The sequence below is a fragment of the Dermacentor albipictus genome, chromosome 1 (genome assembly GCF_038994185.2).
Source record: "Dermacentor albipictus isolate Rhodes 1998 colony chromosome 1, USDA_Dalb.pri_finalv2, whole genome shotgun sequence".
Classification (NCBI taxonomy): domain Eukaryota; kingdom Metazoa; phylum Arthropoda; class Arachnida; order Ixodida; family Ixodidae; genus Dermacentor; species Dermacentor albipictus.
The window spans coordinates 281,840,464-281,864,312 of record NC_091821.1 but is presented as its reverse complement, the minus strand read 5'-3'; the positions used below and the strand labels follow the sequence as shown (position 1 = coordinate 281,864,312).

The window sequence follows — 23,849 nt, the reverse complement described above, 5'->3', positions numbered from 1 at the left end:
ACAGACTTGTCATCGGCGAGTGCTGCGGCACTTAGCGCGGCCGGTGCTGCGGCGCTGGTACCTGCATGTAGCGTCTGATAAATACGCTGGCCCTCCGCCCCCAAAGAGTGCAAAAGAGTAGCCTTGCATTGCTCCGGCTTGAATGTGGCGGCTCCGGATGCCAGCAAATACAAGTTGAACATCTGCTCCCACTGCTCCCATGGCAATGACGGAAGGCCGGGCGTCGGAAGGAAAAACGGTGGCGGAGCAAGCGCGGTGAAGATCATGGCGGGCGGATACAGACGGCGCAGCGGGGCTGGGTGTACGTTCATGACATCCTCGTCGCCAATGTGGTATTGACCGAAGATGATGTCAGGCTCCAGCCGTCCCGATGTAAAAAGCCGTTTATATAACATATAAAACCAATATATATAATGAGGAACAGAAGCGCCCCCTGGGGAATAACGAACTTAAAATGAATAACGAAACTAAATACAACAATCAGCTTCTTTTAGAAGATTCTAGTCGAGACTTAACTTCAATTATGCATGAGGGGTTGCTTAGATTGGACAGAGTGTTTTCGTCTGTGGCTTCTGTGCCAGCTGTTTTTCAAAAGATGATGTCTAATATCTTGCAAGGATGTACCAATGTAGTCTATTATTTGGATGACTTATTTGTCTTGAGAAGTTCCAAGTCTAAGCATGACACGAATTTGAACAGAGTCTTAGCCTGCATATCGCAGAGGGGAATGAAGTTGAATCAGAAATGGGTCTTTGCAGTTAGGGAATTGACATTCCTGGGACATAAGATTTCAGCAGAAGGCACATCGCCAATGGACAGCAAAGTCAAAGCAATACTGAATGTTCATCCTCCTACAAACTTGAAATCTATCCAGTCATTTCTCGGACTTGCACACTACTAAGCCAAATTTCTGCATCACTACGCAGATCTTGTTGACCCATTTATAAGCATGCTCAAACAAGGGCAAAACTTCTCATGGTTGAAGGAAGCGCAATGGAGCTTTGAACAGCTGAAAGCTCACCTCGCATGCACTCCTGTGATAAAAACGTTCAACCCTTCACTGCTTGTAGTTGTAACGATGAATGCCTCTGATGTTGGGTTGGGTGCTCTGCTGCAGCAGCCATATAATTCTCACTTACAAGCCATAGCATTTGCATCAAGAACACTAACTGCTGTTGAAAGGAAATACTAGGTTGGGGAGCGAGAAGCTCTGGCATGGCTATTCACATGTGAGAAATGGCATGTCTACCTCTGGGGAAGGCACTTTATTCTTAGAACAGATCACCAAGCACTATAGTCGGATACAACTTTAGAAAAAAGGGGGCGTTTACTCCTCCGAGGCGGATGCACATGAACATCCACCAATGGGTGCGCACTCTGGACCGACGTCATGCGCCGGACGGCCGGTGATCCCGCCGTCGGAGAAGATGGCCGCCCGGTCTTCGAACTGGACCAACAAGTCGCGTCAGCTGTGCGCGTCAACGCCTCGTCACAGTGAATTCCCAAACTGTTTGCGATTGTCTATCATGCCGGAAATATTACTGTGAGCTTACGATGCGGCATTTGTGCCGCGTGCGTTTATTCCAAGCTGTGATCCGGCGAAGAAACATTGCAGCGAGCAACGCTCACGCTGCACTACGCTTTGCCTGGAAACAGCATCCCACGGCGACCGCTGCAAACACACATCCTGCCTGTTTGCTCTATGTCTGTTTTATTTCACTCCCGAGTGAAGTTACGATGAGAAAAGTTTGCCAAAGTCTGGTGACTACTGTCAGCGGCGGGTGTGTTCGTGTACTGTGTCGCTGCGTTTCACGTCGGACGAGGTGAAGTGATGGAGCAAAACCATTCTCAGGAGAAATGAGACAAGCGTGCGTGCGTGAAACAAACCTACGAGCGTCTCAAAAGAAAATATTTGCAAAAGAAGCCTCCAACGCAAAGATTTGTCGCCGTCAACTTAGCGTGAATGATCGTTTTCAGCAGTGAGATAGCCGAGCGTCTAACGGCGGTGCTCGAGCGTTGTGTAGCACCGTCGATTGATTGCTTTCCACCAGTGCTCACCGCGCGCGCAAGCTGTAGAATGCGTGTTGTGGCACAGTTACGCATAAATTGTGTTGCCAGCGCTCAATATGGTTTCCCACAACATAGCTTCGCGCTGCTTTTCGATTCTTGTGATATGTAGCAATTAAAAATTCCAAAGACAGTGTTAAGAGAAAGGTTAAAAAAAAAAGCATGCGAGAAGGTAGGCACAGCAGCTTGTGAACCCGCTCCTATAATACCTCTACCCAGGTCTGTTTGTAAATTTGTGTATGTTTTCTTGCATCTGTCTTTTTTTTTTATTTCCCACATTTCTTTATATTTGAGTTTTTCTTAGTTTTCGCGTTTGTGTGTCTGATTCCATGCATGTTTGCGCATACTCTTATTTCTGTCCTTTTATTTTATATTAGCATTTGTTTTTACTAGTTTTCTTTCAGCAAAGTCTTTACACATTTTCATTAACGAATCTCATTCAAAGCACTAACTCCTGTACACTGCAGGGCTGGCCTCTTCCATCTTATTAAAACCTTTCTCACTGGTCTACCTCGTCTTCTCAATCTGCATACTCGCTGTGTTTTCTGTCCTTGCTTCTTGTGTTGTTGCTTCAATGTGATTAACCAACTTGCTCAAAACAAATTTTGATCGCCTATGAAAACAGAAAGGTTTAGAGATACATTTTCTTAAAAGCATCATGTGGGTTGCACACCAACTTTGCCTCTTACCTCTGTTCATTCTTGCCTCTTACCTCTGTTCATTCTTACCTCTGCATCAGTACGTGTGGCAGCTCGCCAGAAGTGCACATGAAAGGCTGCATATTGCGAAGCAACATCTTTCTATGCTGTTGCATTTTTCATGCATTCAGTCTTAGTAAACAGACGGTTTCGCTGCCTATCACATATGATGGTAAAAGTTTTCAACACGAATAACGTGCAGTGAGGAGTAATTCCTGTCTGACGCTTTCATCGTTGCAAAGACATTTTTCAGTGAATGGAGCCCAGCGAAGCAGTGCACTGAGAGTTCTTGCAACTTTCACCATTTATTACTTCACAAATGTCATTGTCTGAACCTGGCTGTCCATCACTATGCCGATGGCTTGTGAATGAAATAATTGCCTCAATAAAACACATTCAACTTCACTCAGCATATTTTAGTACAAACAATGCTAGCAGAGCTATTCAGGGTGAATAATTGTGCTTACATTGGTGTTACTTGCCCGGTCAGATAAACAAATACAGCAATGGCTGCGGCATGACTGTGATTTGATGTGCAGACTGCGAACAGTGCCTTTCAAGCGTGCCCTCGACTACTGCTATTAATAGTTACCCGAATGAGTATTTTGGGCCCGACTAAGCTAATGACGTTTGATAATGGTTCTTATTCGCAAAACTTGCCTGGGCCAGGTAACCAAAATAAGCAATGCCACCACACGAATGTGTTTTTGCATGCAAGCTGCCAACAGTGGCTGTCATTTTCGCTTTGATTGCTGCTGTTTCACCAACAGTGGCGACAGCTTGACTGCGCTTTGACGTGCAGACTGCTAATGGTGCCTTTCAAGCGTGCCCTCGACTACTAGCTGCTATTAATAGCTACCCAAATTAGTTTTCTGGGCCTAACTAAGCTAATGATGTTTGATAATTGTCCTTATTCGCAAAACTTGCCTGGGCCAGGTAACCAAAATAAGCAATGCCACCACATGAATGTGTTTTTGCATGCAAGCTGCCAACAGTGGCTGTCATTTTCGCGTTGATTGCTGCTGTTTCACCAACAGTGGCGACAGCTTGACTGCGCTTTGACGTGCAGACTGCTAATGGTGCCTTTCAAGCGTGCCCTCGACTACTGCTATTAATAGCTACCCAAATTAGTTTTCTGGGCCTAACTAAGCTAATGATGTTTGATAATTGTCCTTATTCGCAAAACTTGCCTGGGCCAGGTAACCAAAATAAGCAATGCCACCACATGAATGTGTTTTTGCATGCAAGCTGCCAACAGTGGGTGTCATTTTCGCGTTGATTGCTGCTGTTTCACCAACAGTGGCGACAGCTCGACTGCGCTTTGATGTGCAGACTGCTAATGGCGCCTTTCAAGCATGTCCTCGACTACTGCTATTAATAGCTACCCAAATTAGTTTTCTGGGCCTAATTAAGCTAATGATGTTTGATAATTGTTCTTATTTGCAAAACTTGCCTGGGCCAGGTAACCAAAATAAGCAATGCTGCCACATGAATGTGTGTTTGCATGCAAGCTGCCAACAGTGGCTGTCATTTTCGCGTTGATTGCTGCCATTTCACCAACAGTGGCGACAGCTTGACTGCGCTTTGACGTGCAGACTACTAATGGCGCCTTTCAAGCGTGCCCTCGACTACTGTTATTAATAGTTACCCGAATTAGTTTTCTGGGCCTAACTAAGCTAATGATGTTTGATCATTGTTCTTATTCGCAAAACTTGCCTGGGCCAGGTAACCAAAATGAATGCGACCACATGAATGTGCTTTTGCATGCAAACTGCTAAAAGTGGCGGTCAATTTCGCATTGACTACTGCTGTTTCACCTACAATGGCTACGACATGGCTGCGTTTTGAAGTGCAGATACTAAAGGTGCCTTTCAAGCGTGCCCAGACGACTGTTATTTCATCACAGGGCCCGTCATGCTCATAGGTGGCTGCCCAATAGAGTATTTTGGGCCTTCTGACATTGGCATTATTCATCTCGATGGGCTGGAAAAAACAATAGGTGCAGCATAACTGCACGCAAAGCACAATATGCTTTGGCGTGCAGGATGCTAAGAGTGGCTGTCACTTTCACGTTGACTACTGCTTTTTCGTGTGAAGCTGGACAGTGGCTGCCCGAATGAGCATTTTGGGCCCCACATAGTTATTCAGGGTTAATAACTGTATTTGCATTCAGATTTTCCAGCATTTCAGCATGTTTCCATGCCAAATTTTATATTGAGCATGATCTGTGCAGGACGATGCTTTTTCAGAATTGGGCTTCGATTAAAAGAAATATGTCACCAAATGAACTGCTTATTTATTTGAGAGATCAAGGGAGAATGCTTGGCTGCTGCGAACCCACCAGCAAAATTTTGGTAGCCCTAATAAGGGCTGTTCTTTTGTTAATAAGAAGCTGTTATGCTTCATCGAGTGGCTCAATGCCGGACAGCTCGCAGTCGGAGTTACTTTCTTCACTGTCATCTTCACCCACTTGGATGATGATGGGTTGGATACGGTCACTTCCAGACGTATGAAGCCTCAACTTTACCTCCAGGTCCATCACGTGGTGAATGGTCTTCCTCCAGTCTTCTGCCGTTACGTGCTTGATTTTTTTCCACTCAAGACGTCTTCGACTGTGGACAGCTTGAAGTCTCCGTTGCCCGCAGCGATGCCATTTTTCACCTTTGCCCACACGAGCTCGATAGGATTAAATTCGCAGTGGTACGGTGGCAGCCTGAGTACAATGCATCCACCCTTTCCGCTGCGTTGCCTACGATGTAGCTCAGAAAGCGTGGCCAACTCAAGCAGCTGCTTTCTAACCATCCTTTCGTGGTAGGTGATAGTTTTGCTTTTGAGCCACTCCTGTATTTTTTCCTTCTTCCAAGCTGTCATCGGCAATTTCTCTTCTCTCCGGGAATGGTAAGGTGCATTGTCCAAAAGAATGAAGCTACCAGCAGGCAACTTCTGCTGAACATCATTAAACCATCCCTCGAAGCGATTGCCAACCATTTCATTGTGGTAGTTGCCTGTTTTTTGGCCACGGAATCTATCTAAGCAGCCGTCGATGAAGCCATCCTCGCTGCCGATGTGCGTCACAATCAGGCGCTGGCCTTTTCCAGAAGGTTGTTTCAGACCCGTCGACAGGCCATTTGCTCGAGCATATAGGCGTCCGCGCTTCTTCACCACGATGTCTGTCCACACGATCGACCCTATGTGTCCCGCCGTCACCCATGTCTTGTCTAGGAAAAAGATCTTTCGGCCTTCTGCCTGTAGCGCTCCACGTCAAGAAGGTAGCGATTCCACCATTCAGCGATGTCATCCCGGTCGATAAGCAGCGAATTGCGGCTCCTCTTCTCATGCTTGAATCAGATCTCGATAAGCAGGCGACGCACAGTTCACCGCTTCAGTGATGGGAGATCCATTTTTGCGTGTGCGAAGGTATGTGTGGCCGGCAGGAGGTCTGGACCCCACTTCACGCAGAGTCAGAGACGAGGAGATCTCGATCTTTCTCGGCGAAGAATTCTTTATACAATGTTTACATGTTGTGGTGGTTATCAGGAGAGAGACCAACAGAGCAGCTGCAAGCTGCTTAAATAACACCCCTCAGTCCCCAGATTCCCCAGACAGCCCCTAAGGACGAAACAAGGTCGAGAGAGAGGGTCTGGGATGCCTCCGTGGTCCTAACGCCGCTCTCGGTGGCCGGTGCTTCCTCGAACCGCGCTGCGGCGTCGGGCCGATCTAGCGGTTGGTCAGAATGGTGCGCCAGGGAAATTTTATAGCCCGCATAGGACAAAGGGAACCAACTGCAAGGCACGGGGTCGAAACACAGCCCTCCTTTGGAAACCTTCCCAAACTCAGCGGGAGTCGTTTGTGGTGTGGGCGCCGCCGGACAAAGGAGGGGGGGTGTTGCATTGCTGCCGGCACGGGGAGGGGCCGAATAGCACTCCGTGATCCGGTGGCAGCTTCAGTCGTGGACGACGCGCAGCCGCAAGGAAACCCGAGCCCTGCACGTAGTCGTGTGCCCAAAGCAGGCACCATGCGGGGATGAATGCTGCCTCCACAGTAGACGCACCATAGCACTGGCCTTCCGTCAGGCAAATCCCAGGGCACAAACATAACACCATATACGCTTCAAGAACTCTTTAGTGATCTTCACGACCGTCGGTATCTCGTTGCGGCGAAAGAAATCGTGCACACGAGCTCGGCGCGCACAACGTGTAATACTTCGTGCTGCGTCTTCTTTTCTCCGGATTTCTTGGGCGCTTTCGTGACGGCGTCGACAGTTTGCCACCAGAAATATGCGAAGCTTTGACCTCACTCCTCACCTTGAACACTGTGCTTTCGCTGACACCGAGCATCTTGAGTTTGTAATGGTTGTGATAAATGCATTGTTTTATATAAGCACTTGTTCAATATCAAATGATTCATTTGAAGCTCGGAACAGGAGTAGTATAGTTGCCGTGTACATGTAAACAAGTGCAAAAGCCATGCAGAGCTGCCCTTTCTACTTTCGTCACTTACAATGAAGCTAAAGAGCAGAAACGGGCAGCGTTGTGGAAGGCACGGGGTTATTTTTCTGTCGCGATCCGGCATGTGCTGCAGCACATGAGAGCTCTACTAAACCAGTCATCAAAATACAAGACTCTTTATTTATATTGAAAATTGCGTGTTTCAGAAGCACAATTTTTGAGAGGGATTATTTTAGTCACGGAGGTAACCGGACGTCGTGCTTCGGTCGGGCCTCCCCTTTTTTCTAAAGTTGTATCCGACTATAGTACCATTGTTAGCAGCTGGTGACTCGGGTAGGCAACCTCACTGCACCTCCAGATGGTCAGCTAGGTTGCTCTATTACAACTTCCAAATAGAGTATCGCAAAGGGTCAGAAACCTGTGTAGCTGATGCATTGTCCAGACTTCACTTGCTGTACTCCAATTCGATTGTTTAGGAAGTAGTAGTTTCACTGGCTACGACAGTCGTTGACGAACAGACAGTTCAGGCAGCTACTGCTACAGATGAGACATTGAAAAGAGTCATCGATCATAAACTAAGGGTTGGCCCCACAAAAAGTTCTGGACTCATAGCTCATGTCATACTTTCATGCACAGGAGGAGTTATCCTTTGTAGACGGATTACTGATGCGGGGCAAACACATAGTCCTCTCTAATGTGTTAACACCTACTTTTTTGCAGTTAGCACACGAGTCTCATAAGGGTATTGTCCGCATTAAACAGCTTCTCCGAGAGCATTATTGGTGGCCCCAGCTAGACTGCTGTATGGAAGAGTTTGTAAAACAATGTCATATCTGTCAATTAGCTGATAAGTCAGCTAAACCCACTGTCCCACTGTAACTCCATTGCAGCCAGTACAGTGGCCTGAAGGGCCATGGCAAAAATTGGGCACAGACCATGACGGTCCATTGAGTACAGATCCAAATCCAACTTATGTCATCACATTGACAGACTACTTTTCTAAGTGGCCTGAAGTACTCTCCACAAAATCCATTTCTGCAAATGAAGTTATTCAGCTGCTGACTTCTGCTTTCAGTAGAGAAGGACTACTGGAAGCCATAGTTACAGACAATGGTCCACAATTTATTCTAAACAATTCCAGGACTTTTTCAATGACACAGGTATTAATTATTATTTCTCATCAAACTTACCCGCAGGCAAACAGGTTAATAGAAAGGTTTAATCATGTTCTTAAAAAACACATCCAAGTAGCTAAGCTGGAAGGGAAAGATGTCTATAGAAGCACTACTGAGTTTGTAGGCTTTTACAGGATTACGCCACATGCTACAACTGGTATTTCGCCAGCCGTGTTACTTCACAATCGACAAGTAGGATGAAAGTTAGACATCAGTAGGCCTCAGCCATCTTCTTTGCAGAATACCTCTTCTACAGAAGTCAGACAGAAGGTCAATCAGAAGCAGCAACAGACTAAGCTGTATGTGGATGAGCGTAGAGGGGCCAAACCGACTCAGATCAAAGTAGGAGATACGGTGAAAGTAAAGCTTCATAAGAGAAGGTTATTCAAATGCAGTAAGCCACTTACAGTTAAGGAAAAGGTTAGACTTTCTACAGTTTTGCTAAGCGACAGAAGTAAAGGGAATTCGCACATCAAAGCTAATGCGTATCCCTAATTCGACATCTCATGCTGCGATAGACGGCTATGAGATGGTATCAGGCAGAGAATTCTTACACTCTTATGCTGACTTGGTTAATCATTTCAATACTTCAACTACAGGTCTGCAGTTGGCTAGGCATTCTGTCCAGATTCCACACAGGCAAAAGCATTCCGCAATTCAGAGGGAGAGTTAGATGTTCCTGTTCCAGGATCAACCCTCCTCAGCACAGGGTGCCATACAGTGTTTCAACAAGGGGGAGGGAAATGGTAGGAGCGGGACATAAAAATCAGTTACTTGTAGTCGCAACTGTACTACACTGCCGATCCGAAAGCAAGCCGACCACAGAGGATGCCAAAGCCTCTGACCTGGCTTTGCAACTCTCTGACACAGACTGATACAGCCTGTGTCGTCCCCTGAGGCTCTGCTGCATTGAGGCCTTGCAGTGTAGCTGCAGTGGACATGTGTGATGTGCGCAGGGTGAACATTGCTGTGAGTTGCAGTTTATTTATTACACTGTATTCATTACTTGTTGCATTCTTAGCATGCTGATGAGTATGCAGAATATTTTCTCACATTTACAGTCTCATATCATTGAATATTTATTGTGTTACACTTGTTGCATCATACTTCTATGCATATGGGTCTTTCATTTTGCACAATGTTGTGAAGTGCTGGGTGAAACATGCAAACTCCACACTGTTTGACATTGTTCCTTACTGGTGAAAACCGAACAGTTATAGCAGGGCCCTTCAATACTTTTCACCTGGTCATGAAACTTCCCCAAAAGTTTCATATAGGGACAGGAGGTGGCACCAGAGGCACTGGCGTAAGTAGAAGGTGAACAGTCTGCTGCTCCGCATAACAGGGCTGCGCGATCATGCAAATCTTTCATGAGCAAAGGCACCTGTTCCACATTATTTCAGCGTGTTTGTAGAGTGAACATGCAACAGGAAATTTTGGCAAAATAATTTAATGTACTTTGGGTTTGGGTTTAAATTATACATGGCACCGTTTTATGACTGATGTCGCCCACTTCCCCTATAGTAGCCTTCTTTGCACAGACTTTCATTCGGCTGTGTCTATTTTCACTATGTCTAGTTACTAGTTGGATAAGTCAGTTATATTTGGTTAGCTAGTTCAGTGTGTTAGTTATATTTGCTTAGTTATTATAGTTAGGTAGCTTATTACAGAAACAGGCATCGACATATTGACAACGAATGAAGGGGCTGCGTTGAATGATCACAACCTTAGATGACAGGACAAGGCTGGAGCATGGATACAGATTTTTTTTGGCAGTCCTAAGGGCTTTTGTTATTGTAGACAAAGTATTTACTTTCTAGGCGAAAATCCAAAAGATTAGATAAATCAACCACACCGTATGAGGCACGATTCTGTAACAGAGCTTCCTGGCAACATTTCACTGCAAAGTCGGGTTAGGTGCTAAAGGAAATCATGACACAGTCCACCTCATCCATGACAAACAGTTTAAATTTTTCAACAATTTGCAGTGTCTTTCACCACCGTGGCAGTCTTTCCAGCTAGATGGCCACACACATTGTGAATGTAGCTAAGGCGAGCGCATCTGTTTTAAGCACCTTCAGTAATGAAGCTATAAATTGCTGGGGCAGATTGGCACAGAAGATGCTTGCTTTCAGGTGGCATGAACAAACACCTATTGGGCCCAACATTGTGGACAAGGGACCAGTATAGGCCTTGGAAGTAGTTTAGTCGTTGTACTACTGCCTGTTTTATTTTGCTATGTTTCTCCTTTGCCAAGCAGGTTTACATCACTCTTCACTATACTGCATTAATTAAACATTCCAAAGAGACAAGAAATAAAGGACGGCATACAACCATGAAATACTCGCACACACTCGGCTTGTGTCCAAAAAGCCCACCTTGCGGGAAGGGTCATCCAAGTAGCACAGCAAAATCTTGTGGTACAGGTGCTGTTTCTCATACAAGTGCTCACACACCCGGTAACTGCAATGGTACACAAGATAAGTGCACATGAGCTTCTCACGAAGTGGCATGGTATACATGTAACAGGACCCAACTTGAATATCAGCTCCGAGAGTATTTACGTTTCTTGTTGGCCTGTCACCAGGACTGGTCACTAGGTGAAATGCATCAAACAAATGCAAAGTTACAGATCCTGGTCAACTTACTTGGTAGTGCCTAAGAAAGATGCCAGTCTCAGCCCACAGATTAATTTTACCGTTTAAAAGTTTAATTCCAGGGTGTACTTTCTATGCAACATGTGGTGTAAAAAGTTGGGCAAGGTGTATGGTATCCAAACACACAAAAAACAAACAAGTTGAGCTGAAAGGATTTGCAGCTAGTAGCAGAGCCATAAAAATTGACAGGCTAAATAACAATAGTAATACAAGGTTGCTAAAGAAATTGCATTGTTTGAGGCTTCCAAAACATGTAAAAAATCACTGCAAGGCTAGTGCTTCAAAATGGTCAAGTCCCTCAATGTGCTCATAGCGGTCTGAAAATGTCACTACTAGAAAAGATTTAACCAAAATTTGAGTAAACTGAAAAAGCATGTGTAAGGAGAAAGAAGCCTGACACAGTGACTGAAGAGGCAAACTAAATGTAATGTCCTAGGTATGTGCTAACTCATGTATGAGATTACTAAACTTCGTACTCTTGTAATGATCCAGACGCGCCTCGTGTTTCCGATAGCAGCTCGGGGACGACGACGACAACCCAAGCTGTGATTTGCAAGAGAGCTCGGGCTGTTCGCTGCTGCTAGGCTGCTGTTGATCTGGTGCTTCTCAGCTTTAATTAAACACCACAATTAAACAATTGCTCCCTCCCACCCAGGAGCCTGCCCCAACATTGACTCCGGCCATGCAACAAGCTATCAGTGCCCAAATATCTGACGTACTTGCCCCTGTTCGCCCTCCACCTCCTGTGACGGCACCGCTCTCCTATGCCGACTCGCCTGCCGCTATTCGCATCTCCGACAGGACCCCTCTCTTATGGCGACTACCCGTCGCGGGTCACACCTTCGCCGCTCAACAATGCTGCCACTGTCGCATGGCAACCGCAACCCTCGTCTTCCCTCCCACTACCAAGGCACCGGGTTCCCCCTGCTCCCGTTCCATGGCAGTCCCCCCAACTTCTTTGTCAAGCCGACACGTGGCACAGTCCAGACAACATGCCTATTTGCTTCGCCTGTGGCACCACTGGTCACATTGCGCGCTTTTGTCGTCGTAACATGTCCTAGCACCATGATGCCTTTGACCAGTTTCCCTACACACTACATCCTGTCGTCGAGATACGCTGCCAATATGCCGCTGGCTCGCCACTGAGACCCTTCAATCGCGACCGCCATTCAGACAGTTGCCGTTCTCCTTCTCCATGTCGATGGTCGCCATCACCTATGCGTTGATGGCTACCTACTGCCAAGGGAAACTGACTAGTACAGTTCCAGAGGCAAGAACTGCAAGCTCATCGAACTTTCTAAGGCCTCAATTTTCTTCGCAGAATGTCATTGACAACCATGTCGAGGGAGCATCCGCCCAAGCACTTATCAATACCGGGGCTGCCATTTCAGCCATCCATGAAAATTTTTGTCGCAGGCTGAAAAAGGTCACGAGCTCTCCATCTGGCATGGCACTCTGCACTGCTAGCGTGCAACGCATTCATCCTACAGCTGTATGCACCGCCCGTGTAGTCATCCAAGACGTTTTGTACATCATTGAGTTTTTTTTGTTACCATCCTGTTCTCATGATCTCATCCTCGGGTGGGACTTCCTATCACGTCATAGTGCCATCATCAATTGTTCTCACATGCAAGTGGCCCTTTCGCCGCTATGTGACTCGCCATTGGTCGGCACCGACTTCAGTGTTCTCAAAGTCTTCGTTGATGATAATACTGATATACCTCCGGAGATGTCGGTGCTTGTGACCTTGTCGTGTACTGCCGTGCCAGACTCAACCGTGGCGTTTACGCCATCTGACATGCTTGCTCACCACAAGGACTTATTTCTCCCATTCGCCATCCTCACTGTTAGGTCTCAATCCGCTTTGATACCCATCTGTAATCCGCACTGGTACCCTGTGACCATACTGCATGGTGAGACCTTAGGATTTGTGCAAGCTGTCACGTGTATTGAAGACCTTGACGATCACAATGGCACCACCCGTTTACATCTGGACACCATAAGTTCCGTCTCATCAACAGCACCTTCAGCAGTTTTCGACAATGCCATTGCCGCAGACCTTTCGCCATCTCATCGCACCTAACATCTTACTGTGCTGAACAAGTTCGTTTCTTCGTTCGACTGCAACGAACCATCCTTGGTGTGGTATTGACCGAAGGTGGAAGACTCCAGCCGTCCCGAAGTAAAAAGCCGTTTATTTAGCATATACAACCAAATATATATTGAAGAACAGAAGCGCCCCCTGGGGAATAAAGAACTGAAATGAATAACGAAACTGAATATAACATACTCCCTCCCTTATTTCTAGTGGTTAGTTGTTAGTAAGTATTAGTAACGAAAACCCCAAAGCATGCACACTGTACTTATTTAGACATATTTACAACCTATGTACACAATGACAGACCGCGAACTAATTGGTCTGATAGTCTCGGAGCCAGGCCGGTGGCCGGCGCTCTCCGGTCGGCCGCGTTGGACGTCGCACAGGCGACGGGCTCATTGACTGCTGCTGTGGTATGCCAGGAGACAGCGCCTGCGTACTAGGAGAAGGAGGCTGTAGCACAGCAGGCTGCAGCACATCGGGAGACAGCGGCTGCGGCGTGGCAGGCTGTAGCGCCTTTGGAGACCACGGCTGCGGCGTGGCAGGCTGCAGCGCATCAGGAAGCTGCGACGTGGTGGGCTGCAGCGCATCAGGAGACCGCGGCTGCGGCGTGGCAGGTGGGCCTGGTTCCCAGGTGCCCCTCTCTGGAACCCTGGAAAGCTTGGAGGCATTCTACGTACGGCCGTCTCCAAGTCGGAAAAAGGCTGGTCCCCTCCTCTTGAGCACCTCAGTTGGTGACGAAAAGGCGCAGTCTCCCTTGAACCGAACGGACGGTTTTTTGATGTGGACAAAATCGCCCACGGCTATCTTCGTGTTCTTGGCGGCTCTCCTTTTGTCCGTGTAGTGTTTGCTGCTTTGCTGCTGACGCCGAACCCTTTGACGAAGTCGCGTCAACTCCTTGGCTGGATCTTCCGCAAATGCTGGTGCCGAGAAACCCACAATATCCAGCCTGGTTCGGGGCATTCTACCATGCAGCAGACCTGCTGGGCGACCCCGGTGGTGGCGTGCGGAGTACAGCGGTAAATGGCAAGGTATTCTGTGACAGCTTGTCGGAGTGGTCGTCTTTTGAGGAGTGAGACTTGAATGAAGTTTTTCAATGTGCGATTGAAACGTTCTATTTGCCCATTGGTTTGGGGGTAGTATACCGAAGAATGTGAAAGACTGATGCCTCTGTTTTGCAGGAAAGTTATGAACTCACGCGAAGTGAACTGAGGTCCATTGTCACAAACGATCTCTTCTGGGTAACCTTGACAGGCAAAAACACTTCTTAAAAAGTCTTTCACGGTGCTCTTGGACACTTCGCTGCAAAAATACACCTCTGGCCATTTAGAATGATAGTGAACAAGTGTTATAGCAAATCTGCTGTTGTAAGCTGCATGCTCCAAAGGACCAACAATGTCTAGGCCAAGCTTTTGCCATGGTCGCTCAGGCCATTCAACAGGTTGCAACGGCGCTGGTGATGCTTTGGCAGACTTATCTGCCTCCAGGCAGATATGGCAGTTTTTTACTGCCGTTTCCACTTGCTGATCCATTCGTGGCCACCAGAACCGCTCACGCAGTCGCGCCTTCGTGCGCGTGATACCCCGATGTGTCTCGTGCACGGTGCCGATGATCTGAGCCGTGAGGGAGGACGGAACAACGAGGCGCTCTCCACGCAGAAGCAGGTTATCGAACACAGAAAGTTCTTCCCGAATGGCGTAGAATGGTTTCGCCTCTTCTGGTATGAACTTCTTTGGCGGCCAGGAACTCAGCACGAATGACTTGACGGTTTCCAGGCAACTGTCGTCGAGGGCGGCCTGCCTGAACTCCTCCTTTGTCACGCAGGCTGGCAGAACAGCTTTGTTACGGGGTTGCGTGCTTGACGGTGTGGAAATAGAACAGGATAGCGGGTCAACAACAGTCGGCTGCGGAGCAATGGACGTGTATAAGCACTTGAAAGCAGAACCCTCAATGCGAAGATCCAAGGCTTTAATGCCGTCTAGACGGATCAGAGATGTACAGTGCTCACGGAATGAAACGCTACAATTTAGGGCTAAGTAATGTGCATACTTTCGTTTGAACCAGCTGCAGTTCGTGTCACATCGACGTAATTCTGGCGCGTACACTTACATCGGAGTCCTCGTCACCTTTGGTGACCAAATTCCTAGCGACATGACATGGTGCTCTCGCGTACTTTGCACATATGTAGGATTCTACTAAATGCTCCGTGTCCCATTTCATTCCGTGAGCACTGTACCTCGGTGAACAACATAAAAACGTAGCGACGCTGTGCGGCCTTTAAATCGAACGTCTGCCTGGAGACAACCTAGCACTGGAATAGGCCGTTGAGAGTAGTCAAACAGACTAACATGCGGAGCAGGCAGAAGCGGAACACTGAAAATATCGACTGAATTCTTTTCCGACAGGATTGAAACAGACGACCCTGAATCAACAAGGAATGTCAAAGTGACATTCGCGACTTGCACTTGAATATGAATTCCGCTACGCGTGGAACGTTGCACAGTCAAAACTTCCTCAGCACTGCTGCATGACGAAACATCTTCATGAAATTCAAGTTCACGGACTCGACCATGCATTTGGGTTAGCTTGCGGTTGCATACCCTTTAAAAGTGGCCCTTGCGACCGCAAAATGAACAAGTCTCGCCATGCGCTGGGCACTGCGGCACTGACGCGATGTGGTTCCGCGAGCCACATCGGAAACAAAGTGGCGAGCCGGAGCGGCTAGTCTGTTCTCGGTTCCGCTGAGGGGGGCGGTTCCGCTGCGGCGCACGTGAGCCGCCCGCGCTCCTCGTTAAATTCTGCTCTAAGGTGGCTGCTGGTTGTGAATTCCTTTTTTTCGAAGAATGCGACGATGGTTTTCAACGCTGCCGCAATGAAATTGCTTCGACCGAAGCAGAAAGCTCCTTTAGCTCTTCAGCCGCCTGCTCAAACTGAAGTGCAATTTGAACAGAATTCTCGAATGAAAGTGTAGAACCCTCGAGCAGTAACCGCTCACGTACGCGAGTGGAAGCTACGCCGGCAACGAATTGGTCCCGCAGAGCATCATCTTGCGAGGCAAACGAACAATGTGACGCTAGCTCCCGTAGAGCGGCAACAAAGTCATGAACGAACTCGCCTGTGTGTTGGCTGCGGCGGTGAAAGCGATAACGCTCGATGATAACATTGCGCGACGTCGAAAACTGGTTGCGTAATGCGGCGAGTGCAGAGTCGTATTCGTCAGGAGGGGCCACGACATACTTGTCATCGGCGAGTGCTGCGGCACTTGGCGCGGCCGGTGCTGCGGCGCTGGTACCTGCATGTAGCGCCTGATAAATACGCTGGCCTTCCGCCCCCAAACAATGCAAAAGAATAGCTTTGCGTTGCTTCGGCTTGAATGCGGCGGCTCCGGATGCCAGCAAGTACACGTTGAACATCTGCTCCCATTGCTCCCATGGCAATGAGGGACGGCCGGGCGTCGGTAGGAAAAACGGTGGTGGAACAAGCCCGGTGAAGCTCATGGTGGTCGGATACGGACGGCGCAGCGGGGCTGGGGGTACGTTCACGACATCCTCGTCGCCAATGTGGTATTGACCGAAGGTGGAAGTTAGACTCCAGCCGTCCCGAAGTAAAAAGCCGTTTATTTAGCATATACAACCAAATGTATAATGAAGAACAGAAGTGCCCCCTGGGGAATAAAGAACTGAAATGAATAACGAAACTGAATATAACACTTGGGTCACAGGACAAGTGTCTCTCATGCTATCAACACCGGTTCCCATGCCCCCTTGCAGCAGCATGCGTATCGCGTTTTCGCAGAAGAGCGCCGAGTTATCGCGGAACAAGAGGATGACGTGCTGCAGCGCTGCATCATTCAGCCTTCTCAAAGCCCTTGGTCATCACCTGTCGTTCTAGTGAGCAAAAAAGATGGCACAATTCGGTTATGTATCGATTATTGCTGCCTAAACAGGATTACAGGAAAAGATGTCTACCCGCTGCCCCGGATCGACGATGCTCTTGACTGTCTGCAAGGTGCCGAATACTTGTCTCAAGATCTCTGCTCTGGCTATTGGCAGGTTCCCATGGCTAACGCTTACTGCCCAAAGACAGCTTTCATCACTCTCGATGGCCTGTACGAGTTTAACGTTATGCCTTGCGGGGTCTGCAATGCTCCCGCTACCTTCGAGCGCATAATTGATACCATCCTCCGTGGACGTAAGTGGAAGACTTGTTTATGTTACCTGGATGACATAGTTGCTTTCTCACAGGATTTCCCGACCCATCTCACCCGTCTACATGACATCCTGACCTGTCTCACTTCAGCTGGCCTACAGCTCAACCTCAAGAAGTGCCGTTTCGCTGCCCGAAAATTAACTGTCTTAGGCCACGTCTCGAAAGACGGCATCCTTCCTGATCCCGACAAGCTTTGCCAGTCACCAAGTTTCCGAAGCCCACATCTATCAAGGCCTTGCGAAGTTTCATGGGCCTGTGCTCTTATTTTCGACACTTCGTGCAGAATTTTGCCTTTAGTGTCGCACCCTTGACAAAGCTCCTTACCATAAGCAAAAGCATTTCCGCATGGTCGCCCGATACACTGAAGATTGCCACCAGCTGGCTCATTCTTTGACCAGCGAGGATCAGGGGCGTCAGAAGACAATACGCGACAGTCATCAGGCCATGCCCACCTTCCCTGCTGGTTCCCTTGCTTGGCTATGGATACTGCCTCACATGCCCGGCCTTTCTTCTAAACTACTTGCGCGGTACCACGGTCTGTACCGGATCATCAACGCCTCCTCCCCTGTCAACTGTATCGTTGAGCCCGTCACACCATCACTGGACCTTCATTGTCGAGGTCACGAGACAATGCATGTTAGCCGGCTGAAGCCTTATTTCGAGCCCCTCATCTTCTCTGCTCTCTAAGTCGTCAGGATAGTTCCATTTCCCACCCGGGGCCAATGTAATGAAGCAGACGCACCTCATGTTTCCGATAGCAGCTCGGGGATAACGACGACCCGTGCTGTGATTTGCAAGAGAGCTCAGGCTGTTTGCTGCTGCAAGGCTGCTGTTGATCTGGTGCTTCTCAGCTCTAATTAAACACTATTACACTCTCAACAACCACCTGACTCGCACAACCTTTGCTTCACATGCAATATCTTCACTATTTGTCACCAAACAAGCCTGTCACTGAATAGTGAAACCGCAACATCGTTCAGTGTACTGCACTGCAAGGCATGCAGGTGTTGTGATAGTGCAATTGCTTTAGCGCATGTCACAAGTGGGAGCACACAAAGTGCGGCTACAGCAGTGTGAGAATAGTGTGACACACATTTTCGTGTGTATAAAACAAGGCACACTACTGATGGGCTCTCTTGGACTCAAGGCATTTAACGATGTGGTGATTTAGTTTACTCCAATTAGTATATAGTATACTTTTACGATTAGTATGATAGTATACTCCGATTCGCACTTAGAACCAATGAATTATGAGCAACGAAATCATGTAAGTAACACTTCCTTGTTTGTCATCGACTCTGTTGTTGATATTGTGACCGTGTTTGGAACAACAGTCAAGACTGTTCCATGATGCTTTCCATTGCTGCTGATTATGCTGGCCTGCAATCCCTCCTGACTCCCTCCTATCACTATAGAAACCCAAATTTCTTATATTATGCATTCAACAGGGTAGTAAAAGGTCTGGCCCACTTTGCCCTGGAACAGAACATGGACAGTGGGTGTTGTTGTGGATGTAACACTTTGCAATATCTTTGCCAATCAAGTGGGTAAAGCAGCTTTGTTGTAGTTGTATGGAGTGGGTATTCAGTACAAAATTCTGCAGTAATCTTGATGTTTTTACCACAAGCACCATGCGGGTCATGAAAAGAAGTGTGAGGTCGGATGCGAGAGGAGAATGGGGACTGCTGACTAGCAGAGCTTCGCAGCTCGAGTCAGCATGATTAAAATGCCTTGTCTTCAACCTATCAATGGGATTGAGTCTACAGAAGATTAAAAAAAAAAATTATGGTGTTTTACGTGCCAAAACCACTTTCTGATTATGAGGCACGCTGTAGTGGACGACTCCGGAAATTTCGACCACCTGGGGTTCTTTAACCCTTTGAAGGTTTTTGCCGTACATGTACGGCGGCGGTTTTCTGTCCCGCAAAGTCTTTGCCGTACGGGTACGGTTCCTACCCTCCGTTTGAAATTTCGCGCCATAATGACGATGCATGCTCACCGTGAGGTGCTGCCACTTCTTAGCACTTACAAAAAGCATTTGAAATTTGTGCTACCTTCTTGGGGAGATAAACAGAACTGATTGCTAGCTTCAGCGCGTCGCTCAGACTGCGGCAACGCCCCTTTGGCGGTTTCGGTTTCGCCGCGTGATCACAACGGACGCGCGCGAAACGTGGTTTTTCTCTTTGTCGGCACGCTCTCACAGAGGCGGCGGAAGTTGATTTCTATCTTGATTGGCACTGCTCTTAGCTTGTTTATCACCACCGCTCACGAGGTATTCTCGCTCTCTGCGGCAACGCGCTTCCATGAGAGGGTGCATCAGACCTCTTCCCAAGGCAGCCGCATGCAGAGATGTCATATGTGTGCCAACACAACTCCTCGCTCCAAGAGAACAGATACGCATTTTAGGTGTGCCGACTGCGATAAGGCGCTGTGCGTAGACCCATGTTTTAAGGAGTACCACGCTCGGAAATACTATTGAACATTTTGCAGTTCTGAGTGATGCCGACACCAAAATACTGTTCCTAATTATTTTTTAGTATTTATTCCCGACTTTATGCATTTTGTACATTCAAGATCCGCAATAAAGTTTTCGACCACCTGGGAAAGTTTTTTTCAAAATAATTCAACCCTCAAAGGGTTAACGTGCACCTAAATCTAAGTACACGGGTCTTTTCGCATTTCGCCCCTATCGAAATGCGGCCACCGCTGCCGGGATTCGATCCCGCGACCTCGTGCTCAGCAGCCCAACACCATAAACACTGAGCAACCACGGCGGGTCTATGGAAGATGGCTGCTATTAGTACACCATCTTCCACAAATTTGGTGTCGATCAACCGGGGAATGACCTGCGCACGGCTACGAGTTGCCTGGTTGACAACAGACAAGATCAAGGCAAGGCAGACTTCACGACAATCCCTGAACAGTTGGGTCATCAACGAGGCAAGTGCCCTCCTTCATAACAAGTCCACAACACCTAAGAAGCTCGACTCCATCTACGGAAGGCTTAAAATAGACAATGATGAACTCAACAAGATACATGCAGAACTAGAGAGTCTCATTGCAGACGAAGACTTCCCAACTGATACAATGCGACACAGGTACTTGCTGAGCTTATTAGCAGGTGGGGACGCATTTCAATACAATGACCTTCACAGTTTAGGGCTCGACTACCCAGGCAGTTGCTACACCATCGTAAAGAATAGGAGCCAAGCTACCAAACTTCACGATTGTTCCCTTCGTTAGAGATTTGTGCAAATGAATTTAATTCTGGCAGCGATTCACCCAGATTGCTCATAACAATGAAAGTCTTACTGCCATGGAGCAACTTCATTATTGCAACCATTTCTTAAAGGAGATGCAGCTTCAGCAGTGGCAGGTCTTCTGACAACAGAAGGATGTTACCAAGATGCCATAACTATGCTACATATACACTTTGGGGACAACATGCGCTAGGAGCAGGAATATTTTGCCAGGTTATGCCTGCCGACTCCAGTTCATTCATCTGGTGGCACAAGAGCCCTCAGGCAACTATATGACCAGGCACTCGTCAACATACAAGGCCTGGAGTCTCTGGGGTTGAAAAAGACGTTTTTATCTACACTCTACGACATCCTTCTCCAGTCTTGTGGTAATGCCTGGAGAAAATGTACTATCATCGTACCTGCGCCACACAAACTGATAGTGACACAGCAGACAACACTGTCTCTTCATCGGGATTAGATGGTCTACTCAAGCTCCTCTCTGTCGAACTGTAGAGCCTGGTGAAAGAGTGATTACAGGGATAACGATACAGCAGTAGTCAGCTTGTGTCAAGCCAGCCATCTCCCGATTGCAACTGGAAGCCTACTTCCTCTGTTCTCCTTCCTCTGTCAAAAAACCTCTTCAGGTGGCTTTTAGTGTGTACTTGCATGCCAAGGGGTGCAGGTCTCTCAACAAGTGCCTTGAAAAGGGAGACAACTTATATCAAGACCTAGGAGAAGTACTCCTGTGCTTCAGGACACATTCCACAGATTTAATTGCAGATGTAGAAAAGTAGAAAAAGAAAAAGAGGCTTGTTTAAGCAGTCCCAATAAGGTCAAGGAAGCACTGAAGAACTCCCTCGTACCTCCGCACTTGAGCGACATTCCGGAATTGTCCAAAGGAGAGGAGAATGCCATGGCAGCCAAGCAGGGCAGGAACACAACGCTCGGGAATTTCAGAGGCGCATTCGGTGACCACCTGGCATGGCAAAAATTGGTCAGACAGTGCAAGGTCAAGCGAGCCAAGTATTTGGCTCAGAGAAGAAATGAGAAAGTCGCCATGCCGCAGCCTGTAAGACAAGGGGACAGGCCATCACACAGAACTTCAAAGGGCTTGTTGTGGTGGGTGAGAAAACGGAGGCATTGGCAAAGGCGGATGGCAACGAAACAGGGCGCGCCTCTGCGAGTAGGGGTGTGGCTGAAAGGTTCAACCTGGCTGAGACAGCGAAGTACGACCAATCAAGAATATCTGGCCAGCAACATGTTGATCGCGGGTACACATATCCACACGATATGTCCAACAAGACCCTGGGAACACTGTGAAACCATTCACCGGCCTCCGATCAGAGCTTTACACCAATGCCTGTCCCTCACGTAAGCCGGTCACCGTTGGAAGTGGACAGTCTTCGATTATGACAGAAATACCTCCGCTAATTTGCACGTTTAAAAATAAGGTTTGTGTACGTGTAGACGGCATCTCAACAATGGCCTTAGTGGAGACTGGAGCGACCGTTTCCGTAATGAGTTACGCATTCAAACGCCTGCTAGGACAAAAAGGGCTGGACAAAAGTGCTGCACACACCTGTAGGTGTGTGCAGTGCAGCAGTTAGCTTGGGTTGTGAAATGTTTAACGCGGAGTTCGTATTTTTATCTCATGCTATGCACGACGTAATTCTGAGCCTCGATTTTCTGAAGTTGAGTGGTGCCACTGTTGATTGCCGAATAGGAGAAATTACTGTAGATTCGAGCCTTCCAGACGTATTTGTGGAACACCCGACGTGTTACAAAAGTGCTCTTTGTGTGTCCGCAAATACCAGTGTACCACCGTTGTCTGCCAAATGCATCCCAGTCACCTGCTCTCTGGCAACCGACAGAACATTTGACGCAGCCGTAGAGCCCGTTCACCTTAGCTGCATTAAGAAGAATGTTCTAGTGCCCTATTGTATGCTGTCGGTTATCAATAGGCATACTGTCTTATGGACAATAAATTGCTCCAATGAACCCACAATACTACCGGAGGGTCTGAAACTTGCAGCTATTTATGAACATCAAGTATTGGCACTCGCCATCCTTGGAGAAGCCCCCGATGCCAAGGATGAGTCCCATTTGGATGCATGTGCCATGGACACTACCATGATGGCTATGATAAACATATCGCTCAGTACTAACCAATGCCAGGAACTGGCAAATATTCTACGAAAACACTTTACAGTATTCAACTTTACCCAGTAAGAGGCTCCGCCATCCTTTCCCCCTTCTCGCGTATAGCATCGCATAGACACGGGATCTCACCAGCCTCTGTGACAAAAGCCATACCGGATGTTGCCTTCGGAGCGCAACGTGATCAGTGACCAAGTCCGTGACATGCTAAAGAAAAACATTACCCAAAAGTCGAGTAGTCCATGGGCAGCGCCAGTAATTCTAGTCAAAAAGAAAGATGGCACATGGCGATTTCACGTTTATTACCGCCGCCTCAATGCCGTTACCAAGAAAGACGTGTACCCTTTGCCATGGATTGATGATGATATAGATAGCCTTTCTTCATCCTCATACTTTTAGAGTGTAGACTTGTGGTCCGGATACTGGCAGATTCTGATGCAAAGGCAGGCAAGGAAAAAATGGCGTTCGTTACACCAGACGGACTTTTAAAATTTAATGTGATGCAGCTCACGCTGTGTAACGTGCCTGCAACTTCTGAGCGCTTCATGGACAACATTCTGCGTGGTTTGAAGTGGGAAGTCTGCATGCGTTATCTGGATGATGCCATGATTTTCGGACGCACGTTTAGTGAACACAACACTCGCCTCAGTCTTGTACTAGGGTGCCTAGGCACACTCAAGCACGCTTGGTACTAAACTCCCAGAAATGTCACCTTGGAGAACGCCAAACACCAATTCTAGGACACCTAGTTGACAAAAAGGACATAAGACCTAATCGAGCAAAAATGGCTGCGGTCGAAGCCTTTCAGCAACCTCGCTCAGTAAAAGAGCGACGAAGCTTCTTGGGCCCTTGCTCATATTTTCGTCAGTTTATTCCCAGTTTTGCTCACATCGTGCATCCGCTGAAGTTTCTGCTTCAGAAAGGCGTTCACTTTGACTGGACCCCAGAATGTGCATGTGCTTTTCATGAACTGAAGTTCCGTTTGACGTCCCATGCAGTTCTCAAACACTTCGATCCCTTTGCTCCCACAGAACTGCACACAGATGCTAGCGGTATTGGTGTCGGCGCTGTTCTTATTCAACGCTTCGACACCAAAGA

At 47.7% G+C, this 23,849-nt stretch overlaps 1 protein-coding gene and 1 pseudogene across 4 annotated transcripts in view; both read right to left on the bottom strand.

Annotated features, from left to right (window-relative positions):
• Vps8 (vacuolar protein sorting 8) overlaps positions 1–23,849 on the bottom strand; it is a 962,017-nt gene that overhangs the window by 299,498 nt on the left and 638,670 nt on the right. For all 4 annotated transcript variants that reach the window (XM_070531351.1, XM_070531354.1, XM_070531353.1 and 1 more), the window contains one exon: positions 10,767–10,851. In XM_070531351.1, the coding sequence (XP_070387452.1) occupies positions 10,767–10,851 (85 nt within the window). The remainder of the gene's footprint in view (positions 1–10,766; positions 10,852–23,849) is intronic.
• Positions 13,456–16,640, bottom strand: LOC139054956 (uncharacterized; annotated as a pseudogene).